Consider the following 20,981-nt stretch of genomic DNA (forward strand, 5'->3'; position numbering starts at 1 on the left):
AGGTTTGGACATACAGTGTATAAAGATATAAATTGTAATAAATATAACAGCAAAAGTGTTGGGATATCAAACAATGTATGTGCATGCAATAGACATATATAAATTGGTATCAAAGTAAACATGATTTTTATAGATTTAGGATGTTAAATTTAAGCCCAATGGTAACTACAAAGAAAATACATGAAAACTATATACAGAAAGAAACGAGAAGGGACTCAAAATAGTATAATACAAAAAATCAAATAAATATGAAAATAGGCACAAACGGAAGAATTGGGGGACAAAAAAGATATAAAACTTACAAAGACCAAATAGCAAAAACAGTCCTGCATTATCAGTATTTACTTTAAGTGTAAATGGATTAAACTCTCCACTGAGAAGTTAGAGATTGTCAGAATGGATAAAAAAGCATGGCCCAATTATATGCTGCTTACAAGAGACTCACCTTAAATTCAAAGACACAAGTAGGTTGAAAGTAAAAGGATGGAAAAATATACACTGTGCAAATAGTAACCAAAAGAGAGCTTGGGTAGTGTGCCGGTTTGAATGCATTATGTCCCTCAGAAAAGGCAATATTCTTTGATGTAATCTTGTGTGGGCAGTCATATAAGTCCTGATTAGATTGTAATTTGTTCCATGGAGATGTGCCCCACCCAACTGTAGGTGATAACTCTGATGAGATAATTTCCACGGAAGCCTGGCCCCGGCCATTCAGCTTGGGTCTTGATTACTGGAGCACTATATAAGCTCAGACAGAAGGAGCAAGCTGCTACAGCCTAGAGGGACACTTTGAAGAAAGCACAGGAGCGGCAGATGAGAGACAGTTTGAAGATGGCTGTTGAAAGCAGACTCTTGCTCTGGAGGAGCTGAGAGAGGACAAATATCCCAAGTGCAACTAAGAGTGACATTTTTGAGGAGCTGCAGCCTAAAGAGGAGAAAGCCATTTTGAAACCAGAACTTTGGAGCAGACACCAGCCACATGCCTTCCCAGCTAACAGAGGTTTTCCAGACACCAGTGGCCATCCTGAAGTGAAGGTGCCCACTTGCTGATGTGTTACCTTGGACACTTTATGGCCTTAAGACTGTAACTTTGTAACCAACTAAACCCCCTTTTATAAAAGCCAATCCATCTCTGGTGTTTTGCATTCCAGCAGCATTAGCAAACTAGAACAGGTAGTTACACATGTATCAAATAAAATAGACTTAAAAGGGGAAAAAAAGGTCACTCTATTCTGATAAAGGGATCAATTCAAAAAGATGACATAATACACAAACATTGGGACTGGCAGTTTGATGTGCTGAGCCCTCGATCATGGGACTTGCCCTTATGAAGTTCATTACTGCAAAGGAGAGTCTAAACTTGCATGTAATGGTGCCTGAGAGTCTCCCCCTGAGTACCTCTTTGTTGCTCAGATGTGGCCCTCTCTCTCTCTAACTGAGCCATCTCGACAGGTGAACTCGCTGCCCTCCCCCCTACGTGGGACCCAACTCCCAGGGGTGTAAATCTCCCTGGCAATGCAGCACATGACTCCCGGGGATGAATCTGGACCCGGCATCGTGGGACTGAGAGTATCTTCTTGACCAAAAGGGGGATGCAAAATGAGACGAAATAGTTTCAGTGGCTGAGAGATTTCAAATGGTGTCGAGAGGTCACTCTGGTGGACATTCTTATGCACTATATAGATAACACCTCTTAGGTTTTAATGTATTGGAATAGCTAGAAGTAAATACCTGAAACTACCAAACTCCAACCCAGCAGTCTGGACTCCTGAAGACAATTATATAATAATGTAGATTACAAGGGGTGACAGTGTGATTGTGAAGACCTTGTGGATCATACCCCCTTTATCTAGTGTATGGATGAGTAGAAAAATGCGGATAAAAACTAAAGGACAAATGGGGTGGGATGGGGGGGATGGTTTGGGTGTTCTTTTTTCACTTTTATTTTTTATTGTTCTGGTTCTTTCTGATGTAAGGAAAATGTTCAGAGATAGATTGTGGTGATGAACGCATAACTATGTTATCATACTGTGGACAGTGGATTGTATACCATGGATGATTGTATGGTGTGTGAATGTATTTCAATAAAACTGAATTTAATAAAAAAAAAAGATGACATAATAAATATATACATATGCTCCTAAAGGTAGAGTCCCAAAATATATGAAGCAAATATTGACATATTTGAAAGAAGCATTGGATGATCCTACATTAATAGCAGGAAACTTCCATACACTACTTTTAATGATGGACAGAACATGTAAACAGAAGATCAATATGGAAATAAAAGAGTTGAAAGATACTATAAACCCACTACACCTAACAGACATAAACAAAAAACTTCACCCGACAGCAGCAGAATACACATTCTTCTCTAGTGCACATGGATCATTCTCTACGGTAGATCATATATTAGGTCAAAAAACAAGTCTCAGTAAATTAAAGAATACCGAAATCATACAAATATATCTTCTCTGACCACAACGGAATGAAGCTAGAAATCAGTAACAGACAGAGAACAGAACTATTGACAAATATGTGGAAGTTAACACACTCTTAAACAACCAATGGATTAAAGAAGAAATCACAGAAAAATTAGGAAACATCTTGAAGCAAACGGAAATGAAAAAACAACACGCCAAAAATGCATGTGATACAGGAAAGACAGTACTGAGAGGGGAATTCATAGGTCTAAATAACTACATTAAAAAAGAAGGAAGATCTCAAATCAGAGACCTAACATCACAACTGGAAGACCCAGACAAGGATGATCTGCCCTGCAAGAAAAATTAAAGGGAGTTCTACCTCCCGAGAAAAAAAGAAAGGAGAGAGAGGTCTGGAGAAGGGCACAGAATTGAAGAGTATTAGTAAGGGTAACTTAAAGGGGGAAAAAAAAAAAGAGGGGGCAACAGATCTGACAAATAAAAGCCAAAAGATAAGATGGCTGATTCAAGAACTGCCTTCACAATGATAACATTAAATGTAAATGGATTAAACTCCCCAATTAAAAGACATAGACTGGCAGAATGGATTAAAAAGTATGATCCACCAATATGCTGCTTACAGGAGTCTCATCTTAGACCCAGTGACACAAAGATATTGAAAGTGAATGGATGGAAAAAAATATTCCACACAAGCTACAGCCAAAATAAAGCAATAGTAGCAATACTAATATCAGCTAAAACAGACTCTAAATGCAAAGATGTCATAAGAGACAAAGAAGGACACTATTTATTAATAAAAGGGATAATTTGCCAAGAAGAAATAATAAATGTTTATGCACCCAAACAAGGAGCTCCAAAGTACATGAGACAAACATTGGCTAAACTGAAAGGAGCAACAGATTTCTATAATAATAGTGGGAAACTTTGATACACCACTCTCTTCTATAGATAGAACAGCCAGAGAGAGGAACAATAAGGAAACTGAAAACTTAAACAATGTGATAAATGAATTAGACCTAATAGCCATATATAGAGAGCATGACATCCCAAATCACCAGGATATACATTCTTCTCTAGTGCTCATGGAACACTCTCCAGGAAAGATCACATGCTGGGGCACAAAGGAAGCAATTTAATTTAAAAAGACCGAAATTATTCAAAGCACATTCTCTGACCATAATGGAATGCAACTAGAAGTCAATAAACACCAAAGAACCAGAATATTCACAAATATGTGGATGTTAAAGAACATACTCCTAAACAGTCAGTGGGTCAAAGAAGAATTTGCAAGAGAAATTGGTAAATAACTAGAGATGAATGAAAATGAAAACACAACATATCAAAGCCTACGAGATGCAGGGAAGGCGGTATTGAGAGGGAAATGTATAGCTCTAAATGCCGACATTAAAAAGGAAGAAAGAGCTAAAACCAAAGACACAACTGAACAACTAAAGAAGCTAGAGAATCATCAGCAAACTAACCCTAAAGCAAGTAGAAGAAAAGAAATAACAAGGATTAAAGAAATAAATAAATTATATGGAGGAAAAAAAACAACAGAGAACATAAATAAAAGCAAAAGTTGGTTCTAAGAGAAGATCAACAAGATTGACAAACCCTTAGCTAGACTGACAAAGTAAAAAAGAAGACCCAAATAAACAACATCAGAAATGAGAGGGGGAAATAACTGTGGATCCCGAAGAAATTTTCAAAATCATAAGAGGATACTATGAACAACTGTATGCCAACAAACTAGACAATTTAGAGGAAATGGATAACACATGAACAACCTAGAATGACTCAAGAAGAAATAGAAGACCTCAACCAACCAATCACAAGTAAAGAGATCCAACCAGTCATCAAAAAACTTCCTGCAAATAAAAGCCCAGGGCCAGATGGCTTCACAGGGGAATTTTACCAAACTTTCCAAAAAGAACTGACACCATTCCTGCTCAAACTCCTTCAAAAATTTGAAGAAAAAGGAACACTACCTAACTCATTTTATGAAACTAACATCACTCTAATACCAAAACCAGATAAAGATACTACAAGAAAGGAATACTACAGGCCAATCTGCCTAATGAATATAGATGCAAAAATTCTCAACAAAATATTTGCAAATCGAATCCAAATACACATTAAAAAGAATCATACACCACAACCAAGTGGGGTTCATTCCAGACATGGAAAGGTGGTTCAACATAAGACAATCTATCAATGTAATACAACACATTAACAAATTGAAAGGGAAAAATCAAATGATCATCTCAATAGATGCTGAAAAAGCATTCAACGAAATTCAGCATGCTCTTTTTTTTCATCTTCATTTTATTGAGATATATTCACATACCACGCAGTCATACAAAACAAATCGTACTTTCGATTGTTCACAGTACCATTACATAGTTGTACATTCATCACCTAAATCAATCCCTGAACCTTCATTAGCACACACACAAAAATAATAAGAATAATAATTACAGTGAAAAAGAGCAATTGAAGTAAAAAAGAACACTGGGTACCTCGGTCTGTTTGTTTGTTTGTTTCCTTCCCCTATTTTTCTACTCATCCATCCATAAACTAGACAAAGTGGAGTGTGGTCCTTATGGCTTTCCCAATCCCATTGTCACCCCCCCTAAGCTACATTTTTTTTTTTTTTATAGTAGGTAAAGATTTATTGTTTAAGTTTTTTTTGTTTTTTTTTTTTTTGAAATTTTTTTTTAATTGAGATATATTCACATACCACGCAGTCATACAAAACAAATCGTACTTTCGATTGTTTACAGTACCATTACATAGTTGTACATTCATCACCTAAATCAATCCCTGACACCTTCATTAGCACACACACAAAAATAACAAGAATAATAATTAGAGTGAAAAAGAGCAATTGAAGTAAAAAAGAACACTGGGTACCTTTGTCTGTTTGTTTCCTTCCCCTATTTTTCTACTCATCCATCCATAAACTAGACAAAGTGGAGTGTGGTCCTTATGGCTTTCCCAATCCCATTGACACCCCTCATAAGCTACATTTTTATACAACTGTCTTCGAGATTCATGGGTTCTGGGTTGTAGTTTGATAGTTTCAGGTATCCACCACCAGCTACCCCAATTCTTTAGAACCTAAAAAGGGTTGTCTAAATTGTGCGTAAGAGTGCCCACCAGAGTGACCTCTCGGCTTCTTTTGGAATCTCTCTGCTACTGAAGCTTATTTCATTTCCTTTCACATCCCCCTTTTGGTCAAGAAGATGTTCTCCATCCCACGATGCCAGGTCTACATTCCTCCCCAGGAGTCATATTCCACGTTGCCAGGGAGATTCACTCACCTGGGTGTCTGATCCCACGTAGGGGGGAGGGCAGTGATTTCACCTTTCAAGTTGGCTTAGCCAGAGAGAGAGAGGGCCACATCTGAGCAACAAAGAGGCATTCAGGAGGAGGCTCTTAGGCACAATTATAGGGAGGCCTAGCCTTTCCTTTGCAGCAACCGTCTTCCCAAGGGTAAAACCTACGGTAGAGGGCTCAACCCATCAAACCACCAGTCCCCTATGTCTGTGGTCATCAGCATACTCTTTTGATAAAATCACTTCAAAAAATAGGAATTGAAGGACACTTCCTCAATATGACAAAGGGCATATTTGAAAAACCCACAGCCAGCATAGTACTCAATGGTGAGAGACTAAAAGCCTTCCCTCCAAGATCAGGAATGAGCCAAGGATGCCCGCTGTCACCACTATTCTTCAACATTGTGATCGAAGTTCTAGTAGAGCAATTGGGCAAGAAAAAGAAATAAAAGCCATCCAAATAGGAAAGAAAGAAGTAAAACTGACAATATTTGCAGATGATTCAATCTTATATTTGGAAAATCCTGAGAAATTGATGACACAAGTACTTGAGATAATAAACAAATTCAGGAAAGTGGCAGCATACAAGATTAATGCACAAAAGTCAGTAATGTTCCTGTACACTAGAAATGATCTAACTGAAGAGGCACTCAAGAAAAAAAAAATTCCATTCAAAATGCAACTAAAACAATCAAGTACCTAGGAATAAAGTTAACCAAGGATACAAAAGACCTCTACACAGAAAATTACAAAACTTTACTAGAAGAAATAAAAAAGGACCTGAAAAGGTGGAAAGATACTCCATGTACATGGATAGGAACGCTAAACATTGTTAAGATGTCAATTTTACCTAAACTGATCTACAGATTCAATGCAATTCCAATCAAAATTCCAAGAACCTAACTTGCCAACGTGGAAAAGCTAGTTTTCAAATTTATTTGGAAAGGAAAGGGGCCATAAATTGCCAAAAACATTCTAAAAATCAAGAAAAAAGTGGGAGGACTTACCCTTCCTGACTTTAAATCTACTATAAAGCTACAGTGGTAAAAACAGCATGGTATTGGCACAAAGATAGACATATTGATCAACGTGTCAATTCAAAACCAAATGAACTAACTTCTCACACCAATAAGAATGGCTGCCATTAAACAAACAGGAAACTACAAATGCTGGAGAGGATGTGGAGAAATTGGAACTTTCATTCATTGCTGGTGGGACTGTATAATGGTTCAGCCACTCTGGAAGACAGTTTACCATTTTGTCAGAAAACTGGGCATAAAATTACCCTAAGATCCAGCAATTCCACTTCTTGATATATACCCAGAAGATCTGAAAGCAGTGGCACGGACATCTGTACACCAATGTTCACAGCGGCATTGTTCACAATTGCCAAGAGATGGAAACAATCTAAGTGTCCGTCAACAGATGAGTGGATAAACAAAATGTATATGCATACAATGGAAGACTACATAGCAGTAAGAAGGAATGAGGTCATGAAATATATGACAACATGGATGAACCTTGGAGACATAATGCTGAGCGAAATAAGTCAGACACAAAAGGAGAGAGATTGTATCTTACCACTAATGTGAACTTCCTAAATAATGTAAAATCAGTGTCTTATGATATAGAGTATAGGGGACTTGGGGATAGACAGAAGCTAATGAAAGGGGAATGATAACCTAATATGTACAGACATGTTAATGAGTGTGAACTTAAGGTTTGGGAATGGATGGGGTGATGATAGTTTGTTTATGGGATTATATGTATCAGTGCCACATTGAAGGCAAACATGATTGAAAGGGGTTGTTTAAAGGCGTGTAACCCACAGATTAGCACCACAAATATAAATGTTTGCATGATCTACTTCTAAGGCATGACACAGGTACAAAGAGTTAATAACAGAGTGGTATTTTGGAAAAACTCCCCATTGCATATTATAGACTATATTTAATAGGAATTCCTTACCAATACCACACTAATACTAGGGATGAATAATTAGGGGCTGACGAGAGCTTTGGGGTGTTTTGTGTTTGATGATTGTACAACTAAGTGAAGTTCATGTGAGATACAGACTGTTTATCTTGGACAGACTATATACTATATGAAATTAAGAACCCCCTACTTAATAATACAAGCCCTCAAACTTTAGGTTTGCTCTTGTGAAACTTATGGCTGTAAAAGGGAGGCTAATCCTACTTATAATTGTGCCTCAAGAGGCACCTCCAGAGAACCTCTTTTGTTGCTCAGATGTAGCCTTTTTCTCTCGAAGCCCAACTCTGCAAATAAATTCATTAACCTCCCCACTACGTGGGACACGACTTCCAGGGGAGGGCGTCTCCCTAGTGACATGGGACACAATTCCCAGGAATGAGCCCGGCCCTGGCAGCAAGGGATTGAGAATGTCTTCTTGACCAAAATGCGGAAAAGAAAGGGAACAAAATAAGGTGACAGTGGCTGAGATATTTCAAATAGAGTTGAGAGGATGTCCTGGAGGTTACTCTTATGCAAGTTCCAGCTAGATATGCCAAACGGCCACAGTATACCAAGCCCTTACCAACAGTAGTCCTGAAATACCTAGGTCCCTGAGACTCTAGAAAAGTTTCACTCACTAAGTTTATTTTTCAGAAACTTAAATCCACCAGAGAGCTCCTATGCCAGCTAAGTCCCCAAACCCAGAAGCAATAGCCTCTTCAAGAACATCAACCAGATATGTCCCCTTTTCCCATAACGTCGACACCCCTCTTCAACATGAACAAGTTAGGGTGGTCACTGCCTAGACATCCCTGAAAATGAGGAAAGTGATTAAACAAGAGTAAGGGGTAGCAACAGACAAGATAGGATTTAACAAAGGACTACAAATACTGAATCTTTATATTAATACTTTTTTTAGATGCTAGGGTATTAGAATAGCTAGAAGGAAATAACTGAAATGGTGGAACTGTAACCCATAACATTCTTTGAAATCTGCTCTATAGCTACTCATTAAATTGCACTTGGAAAGTTATCACCATTCTGTATATATGCTATATTTCACAATAAGAAAATAACTGAAACTGTGGAACTGTTCCCATACCATCCTTTGAAATTACCTATATAACTACTTGTTAAATCATACTTCGAAAGTTATCACTGTTCTGTATATACATTTCACAATAAAAAACATAAAAAAATTTTTTTTAATTTAAACAGCCTTCCTTGTAGTAAATGAAATGCTAATAATCAAATTTATATGGAAGGGTAAGAGACCCTAAGTAGCCAAAGCCATCTTGAAAAGGAAGAACAAACTTGGAGCACTCAAACTTACCAATTTTAAACCTTATTACAATACTACAATAATCAAAACAGCATAGTACTGGCACAAGGACAGACTTACAGACCAATGGAATTGAATTGAGAGTTCAGAAATAAACACATCTACAGCAAACTGATTTTTTTTTTCAAGGAAAAGCTGTCTTTCCTCCAGGTTGTCCTGTCTCAGGTAATATTATTGCAGAAGAAGAAAATGGATATCAGGGAAAAAGCGGTAAATCCTGCCACATGCATATTCCAAAACCCAATTTGTATTTGGTTTAGGATTGCAAGTTCACAGGTAACACAATCTCGTTACCTCAAGAGCTACACCAATATATCCCTGGTAGATTCTCAACCCTAAATATTTAGGTTAGATCTTTCAAATTATGTAATAACACATCTATAAGGCTGAATCAACTTCTCTCACTGGATGGAATAGCTGAATATAAGTGAAATAGTAAGCAATCACTTAACTGTTTCCTAAGAAAGGAGAAGGAATTAGACACACGTATGTCTCTAAAACCAGTCACAGATCTTGATGGATCTTCTTTTAATCCATGTTTCCTTGGGCAAGTGACCCAATATAACCTGATGTTCCATTTCATCATCTATAAACAGGGATTACATATAACAGGTTTTCCATGGGGGTTAAATGAGATCACACATGCCAAATCGCTCTGTAAACAGAGTTTTACACAAATACAAAGTTAGGCACCTTCAAAGCTAATATCACTAATATCACCCCAATAAATACTCATTGAATTAAAACATCTTTATATATTTTTAGCAATGTATAAATACATTTACAAAATAATCTGCTGATTAAAAGACTCCAGTATCTACAACAGAATTCACAGATCCCTACAAGAGTTTGCAGATGGGTTTAATTTGCAGTTATATATATTGCTTTGTTTTAATAAATACAATTAATATAAATGTATGATTTACATATCCCCATAATAGAAAGGAAAAAAATAGATTCATAAAATAAAATGTCTTTCAGGCATTTTGTTTGTTTGTTTGTTTGTTTTTTATTAAATTCAGTTTTACTGAAATACATTCACACACCATACAATCATCCATGGTATACAATCCACTGTCCACAGTATGATAACATAGTTATGCGTTCATCACCACAATCTATCTCTGAACATTTTCCTTACATCAGAAAGAACCAGAACAATAAAAAATAAAAGTGAAAAAAGAACACCCAAACCATCCCCCCCATCCCAACCCATTTGTCCTTTAGTTTTTATCCGCATTTTTCTACTCATCCATACACTAGATAAAGGGGGTGTGATCCACAAGGTCTTCACAATCACACTGTCACCCCTTGTAATCTACATTATTATATAATTGTCTTCAGGAGTCCAGACTGCTGGGTTGGAGTTTGGTAGTTTCAGGTATTTACTTCTAACTATTCCAATACATTAAAACCTAAGAGGTGTTATCTATATAGTGCATAAGAATGTCCACCAGAGTGACCTCTCGACTCCATTTGAAATCTCTCAGCCACTGAAACTATTTCGTCTCATTTTGCATCCCCCTTTTGGTCAAGAAGATACTCTCAGTCCCACGATGCCGGGTCCACATTCATCCCCGGGAGTCATGTGCTGCATTGCCAGGGAGATTTACACCCCTGGGAGTCGGGTCCCATGTAGGGGGGAGGGCAGTGAGTTCACCTGTCAAGGTGGCTCAGTTAGAGAGAGAGAGAGGGCCACATCTGAGCAACAAAGAGGTACTCAGGGAGAGACTCTTAGGCACAATTATATGCAAGTTTAGTTTCAGGCATTTTGTTTAAGCCAAGTTTTTAAATTATCCTTCTCATATAAGAATAATTATCTTTTAGTAGTAAAAGATCTCATTAGCCCAAGAACCACTGAAGGGCATCCAGGGATTCCAAAGTACAGTCTGGCTATCCTATCCCTAAAATAAACAGAGTGGCAGCAATCTCTAGGTTTGCCTTAAACATAAACAATGAAGATTCTGCTTATATTAACTGGGCCTTAAGTGCATGACATTTTACAAATAAGAATAAACAAAATTTTAAAAAGTAATTAACACCACTGGCCCGAATTGGATTTTTACTTGCTTGTGAACATCTAGGATAAGCTGTTTCACCATGAAGTACATAGTCAGTTGCAAAATTAACAATTATTTGTAAGTTGAACAAAAGCCAAGGGGCATACTCTTACCATGGAAAGAAAACTTCCTTCTGAAAACAATCTACAGAAATAAAATGTAAACACATAGAGCTTTGAGATAGACTAAGAACATCTATGAATAACTAGAGATCAAAATGCAGAGGTCTCCATTACCATGTGTACAAACACAAATGCCTGCATTGCTTTGGGACAAATGGAGATTACAGGACTGTGTGCAGACTTAAGTACATCCTGAAATAAACGATGACAATATGTCTAGTGACACCAAACCTTCAAGCCCTAACTGCTAGAAAGAAAAAAACAATATTAAAACTATTTTTCCTTTTTTTAAAAAATAAACTTTTACATGGAGAAACAAACCCAACCCTCTCTTTGCAACATGGTTCCGAGTCAAGACTCTGTTCAGTTTTCCCCAACATAGCAGAACACATGAGCTCTGTCTGTCTTCGGGAACTGTGGTCATTTTCCTAATTTCATCTTAAAAACTGCCCTCCGAGATAAGACGTGGCGACGCTGGTTAACTTGTCTTTGCTGCCGGCTTCACACCTGGTGGAGCCTACAGGTTGGCACCCTGGAGCGGCATGCCCGTGGGAACCACCGCCAAGCATTTCACTCCTTAGGAAAAGAGAGCACTGAGGGCAAAGCTCCCCCGCAGCCCTGGACAGGTAACGAGTCCTAACAAGAGTCTTAATTCAGCGTCTGAGACAGTTTGATTCTCTGGAGGGGATGCCTGCCTGACTCAGACACCCCGTGGCTCTGTCTGTCATGACTCCACCACCTGTAGGCCCACCATAGTCCACCCATGATGGTCCTCACTGCCCCAGAGTCATATGACAACAAGATAATTGTCACCATTCAGACAATAAAGCTGCAGCTGAATACTTCACAGAGAAGGTGGACCACAACTGCACTGCCTCAAAAGAATAAATGGAAAAATGGCACCACTGGGTGTCTGATTTTGGATTTTTCTGGCCTATCTGTAGTCTCCTCTTTGGCAGCAAACAGCGAAACATCCTCAGTGCCACCACAACTGTCCTGCGGCAACGTGGCAGCCCTGCCCCACTCCCCACCGCTATGTCAGTGGCAGCCAGGTCCCAGAGGATTTTTGACCAGGGTGCCAAGTCTGCTCAATTGGGAAAGAGCAGTCTCTTGGACAAATGGTGCTGGGACAACTTCTGCATATCTAAATGCAAAAGAATGAAGGTGAACTCCTTCCTCATACCATGTACAAAAATCAACTCAAAATGGACCAAAGACCTAAATATAAGAACCAGAACTATAAAACTCCCAGGAGAAAATGTGGGGAAGCATCTTCAGGACCTTGTGTTAGGCAATGGTTTCTCGGTCTTGACACCCAAAGTGCTGAGAAAAAAAGAAAAAGTAGATAAATGGGACTTCACCAAAATTAAAATTTTTTTGCACATCAAAGGACTTTATTATGAAAGCAAAAAAACAAACTTCAGAATGAGACAAAATATTTGGAAATCACATACCTGACTTGTATTTAATGTCCAGAATATATAAAGAATTCCTACAATTCAATAAGAAAAAGAAAACCCAATTTAAAGATGGGCAAAAGCCTTGAATAGACATTTCCTCAAAGAAGACACGCACATGGCCGCCAGCGCGTGAGAAGACGCCAAATGGCCGGACCGCGGGGGCCCGGGTCTCCTCCAGGGCCGCCCCTTCTCTCCCTGCGACCCCGACCCCGGCGACGGCCCATCCCTCCGCACCTGTGGCCGCAGCTGTACGATGACGTCATCCTCCCCAGATGCTGCTTTGGCGCCTTCCGCCCCAGGCCCAGCGCCCCCCAGCTTCCTGCCGGCGTCGGCGCCACGTGGGTGCGCACGTGGGTGCGCAGGGCGCGTGCGCGGGGCGCGGAGGGCTGGAGGGCGGCCGGGAGGCGGTGGCGGCTGCTGGCGCGGGACCCCCGGCCCCGAGCCCAGAACCCGACGCCCGTTGCCTGCGGAGGTGCATCGTTGCGGGCGCGGAGAGGCCCTGGCGACCTGCAGCTGCGGCCCGGAGGTAGGCCTTTCCCGGTTCTCCGAGCTTCCCCCGCTCCCGCACCCCCAGCTCCCCCGAAAGCTGCTCCTGCCCGCCCCTCGGAGCCCTGTGCCCGCGCTGCCGGCCACCCCACTGGCCCCTGGGGTCGAGGGCCTCAGTGGGCCGCGCTCTCCCCACCCCACTTCCTTCAGCACAGGACGTAGGACGGCCCCTCCATTTCACAGCTGGGAAAACTGAGGCCCGTGGCGGGCACCCAGGTGGTGAGCGGCAAGGCCGGGACCCTGCCTGCCCCCAGCCCGGTGTCGTCCGGCTCTCGTTGCTTCCCTGGCTGCCTCCGGGTGGCCCGGCGTGGCCGGGGGTCGCCTGCCGCACGGGCCGCGCCCTAGCTGGCTTTGCTGGGGAGAACTTTCCCCAAATGAAGCCGAGACTTGATTTATGTTTTGGCTGATTTGGCACTTTGGTTTTGTTTTTTGTTTTATAAAAATATTCCCCAGGGCACAAAGAGTAGCTGCGGTTTTTCTTTCCAGAAAAGTGTTCTGTTCCCAGCCCTTGGTTCATTTGATGGATGTGGGTTTATGATGCTGGGGACTGGTTTACTTTTCTGTCTGGGTGAACTCATCTTGTTTCATCTTTCAAATTGCAAGCTGGCTCTGCTGGCCAGGGCCCTTGCCCTCGCTAGCATTAAGTATTTGTTTAATAAGGACAGAAATAAAGCATGGCATTGGGAATAAGGCATCTTGAAAACAGCGGTATTCATGAAAACAAGGCAGTAGTAATATTCCCAATTAATCTTGGGCCTTTTTACTTCAAGGAAGAAAGCGTTGTGGATTCCATAATTATTTGGCCTCAGAGCTACACCTTAAGATAGATTATTTTATTTTTCTTGTCCCTTGGAAAGTAAAAGAAGGGAAAGGAGAGATGATGTGTTTACATCCCACTGTGAGGCCGTGATGGGGAGTAGGGGTCAGGAAGCTGCGAGTTGCAGGCTCTGGGCCCAGTTTGCAGGATTTGGGGCGGCTAACCCGGCAGGTGGCCGGGTCAGGGAGGTGGAGCTGCAGTCTTAGGGTGGGATTGGAGAGCCCTAGTGCATGGGGTCAGGGGTCAGAGGTCAGGGGCCAGGGGCTGAGCCCTGAGGCAGCTTCAGTCCTCAACCTGGAAAGAGTGAGGTTGTGGGAGATCAGCTCCTGGTTGATTGGATGTAGGGGGTGGGAATGGGGGGATGCCAGGGCCTTTGGGAGGGAGAAGGGGAAGGGAAAGTAAAGTTTACCTTTTTGTCTGTGTACCCAGAGGAGGGATTATGCGACTGACAGATGATCTCACCTAAATCTCTTGTGTAGTTCACTGAAACATCTTTTTCAGTACCAGCTCCAAATCGAACAGGGGGCCAGGGGCATGACCCTCCCCTTTTCCCGTTTTGTGACCTAGCACACAGCCGACCCGCCTTGTCACACTGGCCAAATGGTCGTCTTTCATTGATTAGAGGATGCGTCTTTGTTCACATTTTAACAGCTCTGAAAATGGGCAGGGTCCTGCGGTCGATGGTGGTCTAGCCTTGCGTCATCGCCACGTGGCAGCCTTTAGTCTCTTCGTGGCACAGAAAGCCACGGTGCCCTTACAGCCTTAGCGCTGCTGAAGGGTGGCAGGGAGCCACGGGTTCATTTCTGCCTCTTTGAAAACGCTTTTGTTTTAAGGAATAGGAGGCAGGGTGTCCTACTTCCGGCCGCTATGAGGAACACCACACATGGGCTGGCTTAGACCACGGGAACCCGTCGACGCGTCCCCCGGGTCCCCCGAGCCGTGTCTGCAGATTGGCCTGCATTCCCTGGGGTCCTTGGCTTTCCAGTCACCTGGCCATGCCCTCTCCTTTCCTGACTTGTGGTTTCCACCCCCTCCCGGGGCTTTCTCCCCATACGGCCTCTAGGAATAGGATGAAGCCCCATCCGGTCTCCGCTGGCCACACCCAAACTAAAAACAACATCTTCCACGGTCCTGTTTACAAAGGGTTGGCACCCACAGGAATGGGATACAGAATTCCATCTAACTTGGAAGGGATTCGCTGCATTTTACAGAAGAATGCAAAAGCCTGGGAACAGGAGGCACACGTGGGAAAAACATGCCACTTGGTGGGTTGGAGAGGGAGGAACAGCGGCCGGCTGTCTTCTTTGCAGGTAAAGTGGCTTCTACCCTTGGCCCTGGGAGGTAAAAACCTGAGAGTGGAGCCTGCCCTGGGCAGGAGCGCTGGCCTGTGAGCCCCCTGCCCCGCCACTCCCTGGACCCGGTGAGCCAGGTCCGACCCACGGCGGAAAGCTCCCTCCCGGTTAGCTCCTCGAGGCGGCCCCCGCACGCCCGTCCTTCTTCCTGGGGCTCCGCGGGGTGCCCGGGTGCGGCTGAGCCGAGCCATCCTGGGCAGGTGGGCGAGCAGCTGTCCTGGTGCCCAGGTCGAAGCTTCATCTTGTAGGAACCATGTCCCAGGTGAAGGTTTGCTTCCCAGCCTGCTCTCCTCCGTGCAGCTGCTTTGTGAGCTCCCGGTTTGGGGAGTGAACCTGGGACCATATTTCCCTCTACCCCCCACCCCCCTTATTTCCAACACTGGCTTGCTTCCTGAAATTTGGGGACTTGGTCCACCTACACCTGGGAACTTGTCTGAGTGTCAGCCCACCTGGTGACTGCTGCCAGAGGACCTTGTTGCTTTAGCGGTGGGGTATTCAGAGTCCCAGGTCCTGCTGCCCATTTGCAGTCGAGGGGCGGCCACCTGGTGATCGCCAGTGACAACCACACACTGCGCCTTCCTGCCTACTGGCTGATCTAGCCAGCAGATTCAGCTAAACAGTAGAGTCCTTGGAGGCCATCTGAGTGACAGACAGAATGACCAATTAACATGAGGCAGGTGGAAGGCTAAGGCGGGGCTCTAAGGGGTCAATCTGTGCAGGGGCGAAAGAGGAGGTGAGAGCGGAGATGGCCGCGGTCGTCTGGAACATGGGCGAGAGAGAGGACTCCGGGCTGGAAGTGAAGGCAACTAAGTTCTGGTCGTGGGTAGAGGGACGAACACATTTCAAGGGGCCCAGGCCCTGGGTAGGAGAGACATCCGAGGATCAGGGCCCAGAAGAGAAAAGACATTTGAAGGTGCAGACGCCAGGGTGGTCCAGACGCAGGAGATCTGCTCGGCCTACGGAGGGCATTCAAGGGGTAGGTGCTCGGGAGAGCAGGCTCAGGAGACTGGAGCCGAGCTTAGGATATGCATCCACGAGGCCAGAGGCCGGGGTCTGAGAACACGGTTATTGAGGAGGCAGGTAAAGAGTCACTCGTCAAGACCCTTAGAGGAGCGTGCTCCCCGCTCGGCCCCATTGTCCTTTCCGTCTCCTCCAGGCTCCCTCGACCCAGGACCCCCAGTTCCCAAGCTGTAGCCCCCAGTGCCCTGTACACCTGGCGGGACCCCTATTTCGGGGTCTCAGTGGCTACTTGAGGGCCTTGCAAAGGGGCAGAGAAGGCAGAACCATGGTTACAAAGTTAGTCTTAAGGCCATAATAGTGTCCAAGCTAAGGTGTCAGTAAGAGGATACGTTCACCGAAGGAAGGCCAGTAGTGTCTGGAACACCTCTGTCAGCTGGGAAGGCACGTGGCTGGTGTCTGCTGATCCCGGGTTGTGCTCCAGCTCCTCTCTCAGCAACTGTGTGTTCTTCAAAATGTTGCTCTTGGGGCATGTGTCCTCTCTTAGCTCCCCCGGAGCAATGTGTCAGCAAAAGTCTGCTTTCAAAGGCCATCTTCAAAATGTCTCTCTAACTTCCAGCAGCGAGCTCTTCCAGCAGCGAGCTCTTCTGTCTGAAAGCTTTTTTATAGGGCTCCAGTGATTAAATCAAGGCCCATGCTGAATGGGTGGGGCCACACCTCCATGGAAATTATCCAGTCAGAGTTATCACCTACAATTGGGTGGGTCCCATTTCCATGGAAACAACCTAATCCAAAGGTTCTGACCTAATCAACACTAATACTTCTGCCCCCACAAGGTTACATGAAAGAACACGGTGTTTTGGGGGACATAATACATCCAAACCAGCACTTGTAGTGCAGCGTGACGGCTGGCGTCATCATTGTTGGAGATGAGATCCTCAAGGGATACACTGAGGACACTAACACCGACTTTCTGTGCCGGATGCCGTGCTCCCAGGGTCCAGGGGGCCGCGTCTCCGTTGTACCAGATGAGGTAGCCATCGTCGTGGCTGAGATCACCTCTTTTTCCGGCTGCTCCACCCAGGTCCTCACGGCCAGGGGCACCGGCCCCACTCATGATGACCTTTAAGGCTGTGGCACGGGCCTTTGGGGATGAACTCAAGCCGCACCCTGAGCTGGAAGCCACCATCCTAGCTCTAGGGGGGGAGGGCCAGGAGAAGATGTCTGTGTTGCCCTCCTCTCCTCGCTTGCTTTGTGGCAGATCCTCACACTGGCTGCGCCTTCAGGTTCCCTCTGGTCTCCAACCGAAATGTCTGCCTCTTCCCAGGCATTCCGGAGCTGCTGCAGCGGGTGCTGGAAGGGTTGAAGGAACTGTTCCAAAACAGCTGCTCAGTTCCTCCTGCGGGAACTGTATGTGTCTGCCGACGAGGCCTCTGTCACCCCCATCCTGGCTGAGGCCCAGGCCCACTTTGGGCAGAGGCTTGGCCTGGTTCCTACCCTGACTGGGGTGGCACCTACTGTCGTGTGAAAGTGACACTAGACTCGGAGGAAGGTGGGCGCCTGGAGGAAGGCCTGGCCTACCGGAATGTATGGAGTCAGGGTCTCCTCTGTGCCCTGCAGACCACTGAGACTGGCCTGGCTCAGTACAGCCCCAGCCAGCTCTGTGTGGGCTTCAGTGGGGTCCAGGACTGCACTGCCCTCCTGCACTTTGTCCATGCTGCTGTGCAGAGGAGATGCCCCGATGCCCAAGGACGGCTCTGGATCCTGGACACCCGCAGCTCCCTGAGCTGGAGCAGTTTCTGCAGGACGCTATCAGGAGGTATAATCTGCAGGTGCTGCAGGCAGAGGGCGACATGAAGCAGGCCCTGGGCGAGCTGCAGGCACAGCACCCCCAGCTGGAGGCTGTGCCGGTGGGCACCCGCTGCACGGACCCCTACACCCACATGGACCCCTACGCCCGCAGCCTCCAGCCCCTTAGCCCCCCCAACCAGGCTGGCCTTCCTTCGTACGCATCAGCGCCTGCTGGACTGGATCCACAGGGACATCTGGGACTTTCTGCGTCAGCTGTTTGTCCCATACCTTATCCCGTACGACAGAGGGTACACCTCAGTGGGAGCGGAGAGCACGGTGCAGAAGCCAGCCCTGAAGTACCTGAGCCCGGGAGGACACCCACCCACCGTCCAGCCTACCTGCTGGAGAACAAGGAAGAGCAGTGGAACCCCCACAAATGACCTCCCACCTCTGCCCACTCCAGGCGGGAGGGAAGGAGGTTCTCCTGATGTTAACCTGTCAATAAACTGTGCCACTTACTGTGGGGAAAAAAAAATCCCAGCTGGCACAGCAGGTGAGATGGTCCCAGCCTGAGGGGAGCTGGAGGTCTGTGAGAAGCTCCTGGAAACCCAAGGCCAGAGTCACCTTCCACCGTGTCTCCAGAGCAGATGTGGACTGGGCCCCAGGGGCCAGAGATCCTTGCCCTCAGGTCACCTGGACTTGACCCCTGACCCCTTGCTGCCCTGGCTGACCTCACGTCTGGAATTAGATGCTTAGAGCGTGCAGAACATCTTTCCTCAGCCTGCAGCTGAGATTGTTTGGAGATGACTTTTATAGAACTGGAGACTTTTAGGAGGGCGTTACTTCCCTCCTTTCTTTTGGCCAACTACCAGGCTTCCGGGGGGGTTACACTCACTTGAGAATGCTGCCACCACAACCACTGCTGCCCCCGCCGCCGCTGGCACTCACTCCGCCACCAGCTTGCCAGTTGTATTTTTTCCATCTTTGAAGGTGACACTGGGGATGTTTTTATGGTAAATGTCCAATAGTCTTGCAGATTTCAGTTTGACTTAGAAGTATGACTATCACTGTAAGATTTTTTTAAAAACCTGAAGCCATTAAAAATGAACAAAAAACTAGTTTTCAACCACTACAGTAAAAACTATTTCAGGAAAGAATCATCAGTAGATGCTAAATCTAGTGAACAAAAAGTGTGATGACAAACAGGATGTTCACGTAATCTCAAAGCATCTTCCTGTAAAATTCTTGCTAGTTATAACAGGAAAAATGGTATATTCAGTGGGAAACCTGGCAGGGGCCACCTTAGCCAGTGGTTAAGGCTAACACGGGTGATGGGACACAGCCGCATCGTGTGCCTCCTGGTACGCGGCGTCACGCCCGTGTGCTCCTGCTCCGAGTGCATGACCAAGTCTCACCACGAGGAAACATCAGACAGACCCAAGGCGATGGAATCTACACAATGACTGGCCAGTGCTCTTCATCAGGGTCGGAATCGTGTATGTACACACACACATTAGACAGAGATTAATGATAAAGCAAGTATAGTAAAGTATTAACATTGAAGAAGGGACTTGGGGAACAGATATGTATTTGGAGGGGGAACTTGACTCATCTACATTGTTTTCACAATATGGTAACATGGAAACATGTCACATGGATCCTGGTAGGCGTCCAGCAGAGATGAGGGTGAATCTCCCCAAAGCCAGGCACGGGACCGTTCATGGCAGATTTGTTGTACAGTCTCCAATGAGGAACCAGCCGAGTGTCCATTGATAGGAGGCTGATGAGTAAGTTCTGGCACCTTCATGTAGGGAAATGCTGTGCCGGTGTGAAAAGGAAGGAGCTGCTGCACACGGCAACGGGCTGCATCTCATGTGCACAAGGTTGAGCAGAGTGGAATCTGGCCCAAGTAGTGCGGAACGTGTGATTTCATGTGCAGCTCAAGAACAGGCAAAACCAGTCGATGGTAGCAGAGGTCCTAGTTGTGTTACCTCTGGGGTCATTGGCCGGAGGGGGCCGTGAGGGTCCCTCTGGGGTGTACAAGTGTTTAATATCATGATCTGGGTGGTGGCTGCACGGTATGTACATATGTAAAAATCTGTTAAGATTTGTGCCCTTTACATTATGTAAATTATACTTCACTAAAAACTACATTTAACAACGTATCTTGTGTGGATTATAGATCGAAAGGTGAAATGTAAAATAATAAAAATTCTACAAAATGACGTAGACTATCTGCATGACTTTGGCATAAGGAAAGATTTCCTAAACAGGACACAGAAAGCACTAACCATGGAAGGAAATGTGGATGAATCATTCTGTGTTAAACCTAAGAACGTCTCTTTATCAAGACGTCACTAGGAGAGTGAAAAGAGAAGTCGTAGAGTGGGAGAGAAGATTTGTAACACCTATAACCGGCAGAGGGCTCATTTTGAAAATTTATAAGGAATGCCACAAATTACTAAATTTAAAATGGACAACTCGACAGAAAAATGGGCAATAGTCTTGAACAGGCATGTGACCAAAGAGGACACTGAAATGGACACTGACCTAGGTGCTCCAGCGCGGTAGAACCGGGGAAATGCGTGTCAGCTAACACGAAACGCCAGCACCCCCATCACATGGCGGACTTCAGAGGACAGCGAGGGCGGAAGATGGGAGCGGGGCACAGTGGCTGTGGCAGGGTGAGCCAATGCTGCACCTGGCCTGTGTGGCCTTCTCAGCAAGAGCAAATGTGCTGATTCCTGGGTCCCACCAGCATCCGGAGGAACACGTGTG

General features: G+C 44.8%; 1 protein-coding gene and 2 pseudogenes across 1 annotated transcript in view; 2 read left to right on the forward strand and 1 right to left on the reverse strand.

Annotated features, from left to right (window-relative positions):
- Window positions 1-11,714: 11,714 nt before the first annotated feature.
- On the reverse strand, window positions 11,715-12,857 carry LOC119512149 (annotated as a pseudogene).
- Window positions 12,858-16,200: 3,343 nt separating this feature from the next.
- Window positions 16,201-18,643, forward strand: LOC119512150 (annotated as a pseudogene).
- An 891-nt stretch (window positions 18,644-19,534) lies between these two features.
- FAM178B (family with sequence similarity 178 member B) overlaps window positions 19,535-20,981 on the forward strand; it is a 100,147-nt gene continuing 98,700 nt past the window's right edge. The window contains 1 exon segment of the mRNA XM_037806640.1: window positions 19,535-19,611. Coding sequence (XP_037662568.1) covers window positions 19,535-19,611 — 77 coding nt within the window.

The sequence above is a fragment of the Choloepus didactylus genome, chromosome 17, assembly GCF_015220235.1.
Source record: "Choloepus didactylus isolate mChoDid1 chromosome 17, mChoDid1.pri, whole genome shotgun sequence".
In the NCBI taxonomy this organism is placed as follows: Eukaryota; Metazoa; Chordata; class Mammalia; order Pilosa; family Megalonychidae; genus Choloepus; species Choloepus didactylus.